The sequence below is a fragment of the Bipolaris oryzae genome (assembly GCF_000523455.1).
Source record: "Bipolaris oryzae ATCC 44560 unplaced genomic scaffold scaffold_340, whole genome shotgun sequence".
Classification (NCBI taxonomy): Eukaryota; Fungi; Ascomycota; class Dothideomycetes; order Pleosporales; family Pleosporaceae; genus Bipolaris; species Bipolaris oryzae.
The window spans coordinates 1-11513 of NW_006911616.1; the positions used below are offsets into that span (position 1 = coordinate 1).

Here is an 11513-nt window from a genome sequence, read left to right on the forward strand (position 1 = left end):
GTTGACCGTCGCGATGTCGTTGACCGTCGCGATGTCGTTGAGCGCGATGTCGTTGATCGCCGCGATGTCGTCGACCGCCGCGATGTCGTTGACCGTCGTGATGTCGTTGAGCGCGATGTCGTCGAGAGGGATGTCGTTGAGCGCGATGTCGTTGATCGCCGCGATGTCGTCGACCGTCGCGATGTCGTCGAGCGCGATGTTGTTGACCGGGACGTCGTCGAGCGCGATATTGTTGACCGGGACGTCGTCGAGCGAGACGTTGTTGACCGCCGCGATGTCGTTGAGTGAGATGTCGTTGAGAGGGATGTGGTTGATCGCGTTGTTCTTGACCGCCGCAACTAAAGCAGCATCGCTCAACACCATTCCTCCAGAGGGAAAGTCCGGAATCTGTGTCATCTTAGGAACTTTGATCGATAGTCCCAAGAGCTGTTCAATTAGGACATGTTCGTTCCACTCGTTTATGTAGGACCTCGCGTTAGAAAAAGGCAATAGATATTTCTAGCGCTGCTACGAATCAATCCTCTTTTGTGTTAAGAACGGCCCGGATCATGTTTACATCATTCTTCGTGAATTTCTCAGGTCTTCTGTCTCTAGTATCTCTTTCTACACTCGTTCGCAACCCGTGCAAGATCACGGGATTTTCGCTACTTGCGCCAGACGGTCGTCGACAGGCGAAGTAGTAGCGTGGAAAGCGGACGGTTAGTGTCGAGATCTCCCGCCCGGCGTACATTGGAATTATTTTCATGTTACTTCTATATTTAATCTTTGCATCTGGGGCAGTGTCGATAGATGGCGCGGGGGAGAGCTCTGTAATTTATAAATGCGACCCTAAATGCTTTCTGGATTTCTTCGCGGCATCCTCGAGCACCTTTCTTTGATGACCGTGGTCGTAGATTTCTTGGGTGCTGGCATGGAAGACGGAAGACGATGGTGATGATGGCCGCCGGGTGGGCATAGTGGTGATGGAGGTGGTGGGCCTGGCTGGGCCATCAGGTTGGCTGGAGAGAGGATTTGATGTGTGCCGGGGGAGCGTGTGTCATTGCCCGCGTCTCCATTCTTGTGATAATAGGGATGGTGATGATGCGAATCCGGGTGCACATGACGGTAGTGGTGACGGTGATTCGGTGCGCCCATCATTGGCTATTTGCTCCCTCGCCGGCCGTCGGGTGTGTTCCTGCCTTCTCCCTCCTCGAGCTCGTCTTGGGGGCGTCGACCATTATTGCGGCGACTGAGTCTGGAGCCGGCTTTGCCACGACCTCTGTGCGCATCAACTACCGCGCTTCGCCGTGACTTACTACTGTCTAGGAGATGAGTGGTAGGGCTTATGCAAGACGTCGTGCTGACCCCGTTGACTGGATGACCAGAGCGGGGGGTGCTAAGTAGAACTTCACGTGATGTTATCGATATTCTAAATCTAGCTTGATAACACCCCACGAATAGAACATAACTACTTTACACTCTCTTTGCACCTATTAGAGGGGCTCTATCTAAGAGAAGAAAAACTACAAAAAAAGGTATTTGAGATTTACTTCAAGCCAAGCTTTAGTTACTCAAGAGCGTGGGTGTGGAGTTCTTTCTCGCAACTATATATGAGAGTGGTGATGGTACATCTTGAACTCCGCTAGCAACGCGCCATGGTCTTCAACTCGCCTTTCGGTGCCTCTACCTCTAAGCCTGGCTATGGATCTATTATCATCAATTTATTATCTCAAGATAAGCCAGTCCTTGGAACAGTCTCGTATCAATATCCACTCAAGCTAGTTGCGCCAGACCCTCTGCCACCACCAAGCCATGACGACCAGGGCAACAATAAGACTGGGCCTCCAATTTCAGGTCTGATACACACAGTGTTTCTACTCACCTACGGCGGTGGCATTGTCGCCGGGGATAGTATCGACTTGGAGATCAAATTGGATAACAAGGCTCGGCTCATCCTGTTAACCCAAGGCTCGACGAAGATCTTCAAGACACCCAGTCCAGAACTGGTCTCGCGACAACATATGACAGTACATCTGAAACATGATGCTGCCTTGGTTTATCTTCCAGACCCGGTGCAGCCATTTGCCCACACAGCTTTTTCCCAGTCTCAGACCTACCATCTCGATAAAGGACAAGGCAATTTGTGCGTATGCGACTGGGTCACGAGCGGGCGCTCTGCACGGGGCGAGAACTGGGACATTTTCGAGTATAAGAGCCGGAACGAAGTGTGGACGTTCGACGAGGCAGGGAAGAAGAGGCTTCTTGTACGCGATAATCTGATTCTAGACAAACATGGTAGAACTGGGATGCCGCTCGCCTCACGTATGGACAATTACTCTGTTTCCGGCACAGTGATTATTTGCGGACCAGTTTTCTCGTCACTTTCCAAATTCTTCTTGGATGAATTCGAGGCACTGCCGCGTATTGGCGGCAGAAATTGGGGGGACAGCGTACAGCCTGAACTGCTGCCACACGAGCAAAGGCGACATGCAAGGCAACAGAGAGAGAAGGCTGATGGTCTGATATGGAGTGCGGCAAATATCAGGGGCTTTGTGCTGGTCAAGTTTGCAAGCAGGGAGGTGGAGGGCTCAAGGAATTGGTTGAGGGACATGATCAAGGAAGAGAACTCGGTGCCGAGGCTCTTTGGGGAGCGAGCGCTGCTGTGCTTGAAGTGAGACGTGCATGCGGAATGGACAACTAGACAGTATCCAGATAGCAGAAATCATCCAACCGACATGTTGCGCTGTCTAGTCCATGTGTTGTCCGGCTTGAGTTGGCGAGACGACTGGAGGGGAGCCCTGGAGCTGCCCCACGCGGGCGCATGGCCCAAGCACCTTTGCTCAGCGCACCCAAAGTCGAGTGTGACGTGCATAGCCGCCTCTTCGAGAGCGTGCAACGTTGCCAATCCTGTGTGATAGCAAGACGCCAGATCCTATGCTACACCAAATCCCTATCCTCGCCCTCTCGTCGTCGCAAACATGAGCGGCAGGCTCGTTGCGGGCCGCCTTGCCCCCCTCGCACGCCGTTCACCGCTCCTCACTCCACGCTTCTACACTACACATTCGCTCCCCGCCGGCGGACTCTTGCGAAATGAAGCCGCGCTCAGGCTTGTGAAGCGCCGGCCATGGCCCCTCGGTAGCTACGCACTGCACAATGTCCCCGCCACGCGATCGATATCTTTTGCAAGAGTGATACCCAAACTCGTAGGCAAGTTTGCGACTGTGGGTGCCGCCACCGGAGGCGCTATCATTGCCGGTGTCTCGTATATCCAGTACCAAGCAGGCCAGGCAGGCACCTTTGCCCTCGACCTCTTCCACCGCACCAAAGATGGCGCCTCCGAGTTGGCTGGCGGGGCAATCAATACGGCAAATGGATTCTTCGATCAGATAGAAAAGGGGTTCAAGTCGACCAAGGACGAACTTGAGAACGTACAATACCCGGAATGGCTACAAAAGCTTCTCGCCAAAGATGAGTCAGGCGGTGCAGGAGGCAATGGTGGTGGTAGAGGTCCGGAGGAGCCCAAACAGGGCGGCTCTGGCACTGCCGCAGCCGGTGCATCAGCTGCTGCTGCTTTTGGATATTCACAGGAAGACGACGATGATGAGGATAGACAAAACGGAGAAAAGATTGCGCGGGACGAGCAAATGATGATGCTCACCAAGAAGATGATTGAGATACGTGGACTGCTACAGACTGTGGGACAGTCCGAATCACTCACACTGCCGTCCATTGTCGTCATTGGATCGCAGTCCTCCGGAAAGAGTTCGGTCCTCGAGGCTATCGTTGGCCATGAGTTTCTCCCCAAGGGGCACAACATGGTTACCCGTCGACCCATTGAGCTGACGCTCGTCAACACCCCTGACGCGCGTGCAGAATACTGCGAGTTCCCTGCCATTGGACTAGGCAAGGTGACAGACTTTGGTCAGGTCCAGAAGACGCTGACAGATCTCAATCTCGCTGTGCCGGCCAGCGACTGTGTGTCCGACGACCCCATTCAGCTCAGGATCTACTCTCCAAACGTGCCGGATCTCTCCTTGATCGACCTTCCAGGATACATCCAGGTTGTTGGCCGAGACCAGCCCCCTCAACTTAAGGAAAAGATTGCCCAGCTTTGCGACAAGTACATCAGGGCACCCAATGTCATTCTCGCCATCTCAGCCGCTGACGTGGATCTGGCCAACAGCACCGCGCTACGAGCATCAAGGAGAGTAGACCCTCGGGGTGAGCGGACCATTGGCGTCATTACGAAGATGGATCTTGTAGATGCCGACCGCGGTGCTAGCCTGCTGAACGATCAAAAGTATGCCCTTCGTCTAGGATACGTCGGAGTCGTGTGCCGTGTACCACCTGGCGCAGGTGGCTCCAAGCTCTTCAGCCGTGGCAACGGCAATATCTCCAACGCCATTACAAAGAACGAGCATGCATACTTTTCATCACACCCCGAGTTCTCCGAGCGACCAGAGCTCGCTGTAGGTACTCAGAACCTCAAGAAGAAGCTCATGCATGTGCTTGAACAAACCATGGCTGGCAGTCTTAAGACGACTAGCGAGGCTATCCAAAGAGAGCTTGAGGAGGCAAGGTACGAGTACAAGGTGCAGTACAACGAGCGACCTATCAGCGCCGAGTCGTACCTAGCCGAGTCACTCGATGCATTCAAGCACTCATTCCGCGGCTTCACAGAACAGTTTGGTCGTCAGCAAGTTCGAGACTTGCTCAAGCACGAGCTAGACCAACAAGTACTTAACTTGCTTGCACAACGCTACTGGAACAGGCCGTTCGATGACCTCAACGTTCCTTTCCCAGAAACCGATCCTCTGAGCAATCTTGTAAAGGCAGACATTGATGGAGAGGACCAGATCTGGCGAATCAAGCTCGACAGCTCCAGCGCTGCCCTGACAAAGCTTGGTGTTGGACGGTTGGCAACTAATGTTGTTGCAAGCGCACTCCAAGCTCACATTGACCGTCTTATCACAAACTCACGCTTTGCCGCGCACCCCTTTGCCCGGCAAGCGATTACCGACGCATCGAACTCTATACTGAAAGATCTCTCTTATGACATCTCGGATGAGCTAGAAATTTGCATCAAACCGTACAAATACCGGATTGAAGTCGAGGACAACGAATGGGCCAAGGGCCGTGAGAACGTAACTGCAGTCCTCAAAGAAGAGCTAAAAGTTGTAGAAGCCGCCGTCAAGCAACTCGAGGACCAAGTTGGCGGCCGCAAGAAAGTCAGAGACGTCATGACCTTTATCGATCGCGTACGAAGCGGCCAGGTTGTCTTGGAAGGCGACGGTGTTGGTGGAGCCGGTGGCTTCAGCTCTGCACTTCTAGCAAAGGGTACGTCCCTAAAACCTCCCCCACGTTTAATATGGGTATAAACTAACGATTCTACCAGGCCGCGAAGCAGTCTTCCTCCGGGACCGCATCGACGTACTCAAACTCCGCCTCACAGCCATCAAGAGCAAACAATGCGCCAGCAAAAAGAACAAATACCACTGTCCTGAAGTCTTCCTCGATGCCGTCGCAGACAAGCTTACCACAACCGCCGATCTCTTCCTCGACGCGGAATTACTCTCGAAGTTTTACTACATTGTAAGATTTTCTTCTTTCTTCCTTCCCTCCTTCCCCACCTTCACACTCATCTAACCTTTTTTTTTGCAATAGTTCCCCCGCGAACTCGACGCCCGCCTCGGCCGCGGCCTTTCCCCCGACGAAATCGAGCGTTTCGCCAAAGAAGACCCGAAAATCAAGCGCCATCTCGATGTCGTGCGCCGCAAGGACTTGCTCGAGCACGTACTCAAGGAAATGGAGGGCTTGCGCCAGCTGGAGCAGAGGGAGAAGCGTATGATGGGTCGACGGGAGGACAGGGGTGACCGCGAGAGGAGGAAGAAGGGGTGGAGTATGTTTTAGATTTTTATCCTCTTTTCTCTGGGTGGAGAGCGTTTTCTTTTTTTTCTCTTGCTTTCTTGATGTTGGAATGAGTATGGGGATGGGGATGGGAAAGGAAATGGGAAAGAGGGAAACATTGGCCTTGATATGATGAAAATGGCGGCGGTGGTGGTGGTAGAGGGAGGAAGATGGGGGCAAATACATGTTACCACGGCCTCTTTGTTGCTCTCTTTTTTTTGCGCTTTTTCTTTTTGGAAAACTTTCTCAAATCCCCCCCTCAAACGTTGTTACGCCATCGTTACCACATGTGTATCGAAAGTTGTTTGTTTGTTTTTTAAAACCCACCCCCCGCCCCCCGCTTTCCATAGATTGTATGCGGCGTATGCAACATAACTCATGTGTAAACTTGTTCCTGTGCATGTTAATTCCCCTCACTACAAGAAAACAAAACAAAAACAAGAGCAAAGGATATTCACGATTGAAGCCAAAGAGGGGGAAAAAAGAAGCAAACAGGGGTATATTTTCAAGTGATGAAAAGATTTTTTTCTCTCTCTAGATTTTTTCCATGTAAACTATGGCATTCATACATCCATCCATCCTCTCTCTCTCTCTCTCGTGTACATTTCTCAATCCTTTTATATGAAGGAAAAAAAAACAATCGTAGATGTTAGGGGAGGGGGTATCTTTAAAGAAAAAGCGCGGGAAAAAGCGCAAAGCACACACGCACACACACACACACACATACACAAATGGATGAGAAAAAAGAGATTTCCATCACAAAACACCCCAATGCTTCTTGACACCCCAATCCAACTCGGTCATTCCCTTTAGATCATCGCCGTTGAGGTATCCAACCCCCTCATCAACGAGGACCCTCCAGATGCGATTGCGCAGGCCAATCGGCCACTTGGGGGCGCTCCAGTAGCGAGACTTGAGACCGCGCTCTTCAGCGGTGCGAATCTGATCGCGGACTTTGACGAGTTGGGCAGACGACAAGTGGCCGAACCAAAGCCAACCGACCGTTGTGCCCCAGTTTACAGAAGCATAGTACGAGTTTGTGCTGTCAAAGTGGGAGTTGGGCGTTGTGCCGACGGTTCCCTGGCCGTCGGGGGTAATGGTGGTGTCGGAAGAGGAGGATGAGGTGTTGTTTAGTTTGTCGAGGGGGGCGTCGAAGAAGATGTCGCGGTAGGTGGAGTTTGCGGTGATGAGGTCGAAGGGGGCGTTGCCGGTGGCGACGACGGTGATGGCGCCCGAGACGACAGATGTGCCGTTGTAGTAGGATAGGTAGCCTTTTTCGCGGAGGGCGGAGAGGTGGTTGGAGACTACGGGGAAGATGGCGTGGCCGTCGTTTTTGAAGTCGACGAGGAGGACAAGGGTTTGCGAGGGTTCGGTGTCGAAGACGCCGTTCTTGGTTGTGGATGCGGTTGCGAAGTCGCTTCCGTTGTTCTTGTGGTCGAGCATTTTCGTCAGAGGATCAACGTACATGGATCGGAACGTGTTGTTCTGCGTGAGGGCGTTGGTGTTGTGGCCAACAAATAGTTCATCGTCGAAGAGCCAGACGTCGGCTTCGACGCCAGTGCAGCCCCAATGGAGGGCGTCGTACAGTGGGACTCGGCGCCAGTAGTCGTTGTGTGAATGACATGGAACAGGCGTTACGTCACGTGTAATGTCCAATCGTTGTGCCTCGTCGTACTGATTCCAATCCAAGCCCGGTAGTGCATGGTCGTCGAGGAACACGGGAACATATCCAAGTAGTACATTGATGATGTGAAGGACGCCACTAGGAAAGTTAGCTTGTTGGGTCTTTGGTCACGAGGGGATGCGGGGTTCTGTCGTCAAGCGAGACGGGTACGACGGGTACGGCGGATACTTACAAGAAGATGATTACCAACAACGGAATGACAGCAAACGCCCTGACAGCATACTTCTTTTGCAAGCGGTATCTGGGGGGTTGCTTCTTTTCGTCTGGCAATCGCACGAGGCCAAAGTCATCGTCGGCGCGCTGCTTTCCGTTCCGTCTCCGGATGCTCATTCTCAGGCGTTGCCAAAAAGTCGGTCGTCGGGGTGCTATGCCGTCGTCGTCGTCTTCATCCGAGCTGTACTCTGCAGCATCCCCATCCTCGAGCGCATGCAGGGGATAGGGTGGTGACTGCTTGGCAAAGGAAGGGGCTGGGCTGGGAGAGGCGTGGCGCAGGAGAGGCTGGGTGGTGAGTGGTCGTGATGTTGCAGCCATGTCAGGCACGAGCCAATTGGCAGCGGGGATCTCACAAGATCTGTCAACTGGACCCTGAGCGTGGGGCAGATGCAACTGGAAGCGACTATGCAGCGCGCTTGTTGGTTATTCGTCGTCGTCGTGGGTTGGAGCAGCAATCGGGGGGGACGAGGTGCGTCTAATAGGCCTTTGCGGCTGCGAGGAGAAAATGCAGGTTTCGAGACACCTTCCTGTTCGATAGCTGGGCAATGGCGCTGCAGATGTCCCGCTACGAGGTCCAGACTGTTGATGGCGGCGACTGTGCGTTTGAGGCTGCTAGTAAACCGGGGCAATGCACGCCCACGACTTGTCGATAAGAGCCGCTGTCCAGATGCAGGAACCACAGCCGTCGATGGCGGCCAAGTGGCGCCCAGGTTGTGCCAGGAAGCTGAAGTTCAAACAAAAGGAAGTTTTGAGGTGGGTGAGTGGGTGGGTGTGTGCAAGTGCAAGAAACAGGACGGGTGTCAGAAGCTTCTTATTGCGAAACGGGGCGCGACCAGCCAAACCAGGCGCGAAACGGGGTTGCAAACTAATACCAGGGGACGCCGTGTGGGGAAGATGAAGCAGAGCTTGGAACGGATGGGTTGAGGCTTCCGGCACGTGTGCTGCAACCGTGGGCGAGAGGTTGTGCAGTGTGAGAGCGAGTACAAGCACGCAACGTCTGGCGGGCTTCTGATTGGTGGATAGAAACAAGAGTTGCAGACGGCTTAGGCAAAGGACAGCGCCTCAGGTGGACATGCAGCTGGGCAGCTGGGCAGCTGATGAGGATAGTTATAGGAGCAGAAGAGCACGTTTGTCCAGCTTACTCGACTAGTGGTCATGGCCGGAGCACATGCCGTCGCTGTCGGCCGGTGTGTACGGTAAGTACATACGCAGCGTATGCCAGACGGCGGGCTCGCTGAGGAGGGAGCGTATGTCAGACTGGTGCTGGACAACACGCAGTCGGACCGAAGCGTGTCGCAACGGGTTCCAAATCATGTCGTTAGTTGCGAAACTACGGATTGGGCCTATTGTTGCGGCATTTTGGGCATGCTGATGCGAGCGTACTATATGTCCAGGCCTATGGGAACCTTGTCTGCGTATGTGCGGCGCCTTCGGAGCATCGGTGTCGTGTCAGCCACACCGGCCGGGCGGTGCTATTTGGCCGTCAAGCCACAGGCAATAATTCACTGCACACACTCACACACCTTATTCGGCACGCCCATGCAGAAAACACTTCCCAATGCAAACGCACTGCGGGGTTGAAGCCGCGTAACGCTCGCTAAGCAGGCCAAGCATTGCAGGGTCCACGTCTTCTTTCCCAAACATCCCTGCCCCATGTCATCAACTTTTTTGCGACTCCGACTGCGACCGCGACCGTGACCGCGACCACCACCGCCCGTTGCTGTATCCCATCCGACCCCCGCCGCCCGCCATGCCTCACAAGCACAGGCGCATCGAAGACGACGAGTCGCAGTACGTCACGCACCTGTCCGACTGCTGCCACTGCACCAGCCCTAACACCACTCCGTAGATTCGACCTCCCACCCACACTCCACGCTGCTCCACTCGCCGTCGGTAAAGCCCGCACATTCAACAGTGCTCCAAAGACCAAGAAGCGAAAAGTAGCCCAGGTCGAAGGATATGGCGCAGACGACACCCCCAAGGCCTTTCAGCGCCTCATGGCCTTCTCCAGCGGTGGTCAGAAGAAGCGCTCAGGCCTTGACGATGGGTCCGTGAAGCCCAAGAAGCAGAAGAAGGGGCAGCAGCAGCAGTCAGCGACAACCACAGATGCAACCAAGGAAGAAAAGAGCACCAAGATCGACGAGCAGCCGCCACAGACAACCCCCGCATTGAAGATCCAGCCCGGAGAGTCCATGGCAGACTTCCGTGCGCGTGTAGATCAAGCTCTTCCGCTATCGGGCATCACAAAATCCGGCAAGAAGATTGCCGGCCTAACCGATCACCGCGTCACCAAGCACGAGCGGCGGCTCAAGCGTCTACAAAAGGGTTGGAGAGAAGAGGAAGCCAGGTTGCGCGAAAAGGAAATGGAGCGAAGAGAACTAGCAGAGGAAGAAGAAGACGAGCTAGATGCCATGTGGGACGACCACACCGCCGACCTTCCCACAAAACGAACCGTGGACGGCAAGAAGAAAAAGGCCAAAAAGGGCAAGCGCAAGCTTAAAGTCGGCGAAGTCGCTCACGACAGCGAAGACGAGTGGGAGGCCCTCAAGAAGAAGAGGGAGGAGAGAAAGGGATTGAATGATATTGTGCATGCTCCTCCGACGTTTACAAAAACTCCGAGGGAAATCTTTAAAGTGAAGAATGGTGCGGGGGCAAAGGTGGCGAATATACCCAATTCCGCGGGTAGTCTGAGTAAGAGGGAGCAGTTGGGCGAGGAGCGCCAGAAAATGATTGATGCCTATCGACAAATGATGGCTGCGAAGAAGGCGTGAATACACAATAAAACTTGTCCGCATTAGACTAGAGTATAATGCCATCCCCTCAAATTCAACTAGACTTAATGCCCCCCCCCCTTCTCACAACTTAATCTCTACCTAAACAAGTTACCCCCCTTTCGTAACACCCAAACACTCGTGTTTACTAAATTCCGTTATATATGCATGCGTGCATCGGTCTTTTCCACTAAAATCAGTTTAGCCTCTCTTTCTCTCTTACACATACATACATGCATACGCTTAAGCATGCACCCATATTCCCCACCACTATACCGCACGGTCTAGCCCTTTTTTCCCTTTTCTCATCCCCTCCCCCAAAAAGAGGGACAAATTAAGCTTTTTTTTTCCTTTTTCTTTAAACACATCCCGGCCGCTTATTGACTCGCTACTAGATTATCATCCCGGGACGGCGGGCGGGGGGGAAAGTGCTTAGCGTATACCGGGGCCGCGTCATCTACTCGTATATGATTTAATTTAGTTTATTTTAGGCCTGTTTTCTGGAACTTGGTTGTTTTTCTTTTTCTTTTGGATTTCTGCGAGGGGAAGCGAGGGGAGGGGTCGGAGATGTGTAAGTATGTAGTAAGATTGCTGAGTATGACGAGGGTAATGCGCAAGTGGGAAATTTGGTGTGGGGAATCGAGTGGTGGTTTTTTGTTGGGAAGGGGGGGGGGGGGGTTGAGGGTGGTAGTGCGGTTAGGTGCAAGATATGTCGTAATACGAGGTATTTTTTGCTTGGTTCGAGATGGTGACGACGTTTAACATGTCTATCGAAGATCTCTATGTATGTGTGCGTGTGTGTATGTGTTTTGTGACGACAAGGGGGAGAGGAAGATCAGTAAAGGTTGTTCTTGGATTGTATGTGGGGGTAAGATTAGAGGTGCCGGACGGGCCAACGCCGCGGACGGGCCAACGCCGGATTTTCCCTGCTAACACTATCACAAACTTGAAGCTGTAGA

The 11513-nt window shown here is 53.2% G+C and overlaps 5 protein-coding genes across 5 annotated transcripts; 3 read left to right on the top strand and 2 right to left on the bottom strand.

Moving 5' to 3' along the window:
• Window positions 1-6: 6 nt before the first annotated feature.
• On the bottom strand, window positions 7-396 carry COCMIDRAFT_31159 (uncharacterized protein; the record flags this gene model as incomplete). Its single annotated transcript, XM_007695524.1, has 1 exon — window positions 7-396. A coding segment is annotated over one exon (390 nt), but the record flags the coding sequence as incomplete, so codon positions are not given.
• Window positions 397-1634: 1238 nt separating this feature from the next.
• Window positions 1635-2654, top strand: COCMIDRAFT_110655 (uncharacterized protein; the record flags this gene model as incomplete). Its single annotated transcript, XM_007695525.1, has 1 exon — window positions 1635-2654. The coding sequence occupies one exon, from the start codon at window positions 1635-1637 to the stop codon at window positions 2652-2654; it is 1020 nt and encodes a 339-aa protein (XP_007693715.1).
• A 303-nt stretch (window positions 2655-2957) lies between these two features.
• COCMIDRAFT_10210 (uncharacterized protein) lies at window positions 2958-5889 on the top strand (the record flags this gene model as incomplete). Its single annotated transcript, XM_007695526.1, has 3 exons — window positions 2958-5316; window positions 5375-5571; window positions 5644-5889. The coding sequence occupies 3 exons, from the start codon at window positions 2958-2960 to the stop codon at window positions 5887-5889; spliced, it is 2802 nt and encodes a 933-aa protein (XP_007693716.1).
• Window positions 5890-6642: 753 nt separating this feature from the next.
• COCMIDRAFT_110648 (uncharacterized protein) lies at window positions 6643-8101 on the bottom strand (the record flags this gene model as incomplete). The annotated part of the gene is made up of 2 exons (XM_007695527.1): window positions 6643-7648; window positions 7743-8101. 2 exons carry the CDS (start codon window positions 8099-8101, stop codon window positions 6643-6645), a joined length of 1365 nt encoding a protein of 454 aa, XP_007693717.1.
• A 1432-nt stretch (window positions 8102-9533) lies between these two features.
• On the top strand, window positions 9534-10554 carry COCMIDRAFT_110657 (uncharacterized protein; the record flags this gene model as incomplete). The annotated part of the gene is made up of 2 exons (XM_007695528.1): window positions 9534-9574; window positions 9633-10554. 2 exons carry the CDS (start codon window positions 9534-9536, stop codon window positions 10552-10554), a joined length of 963 nt encoding a protein of 320 aa, XP_007693718.1.
• Window positions 10555-11513: the final 959 nt, after the last annotated feature.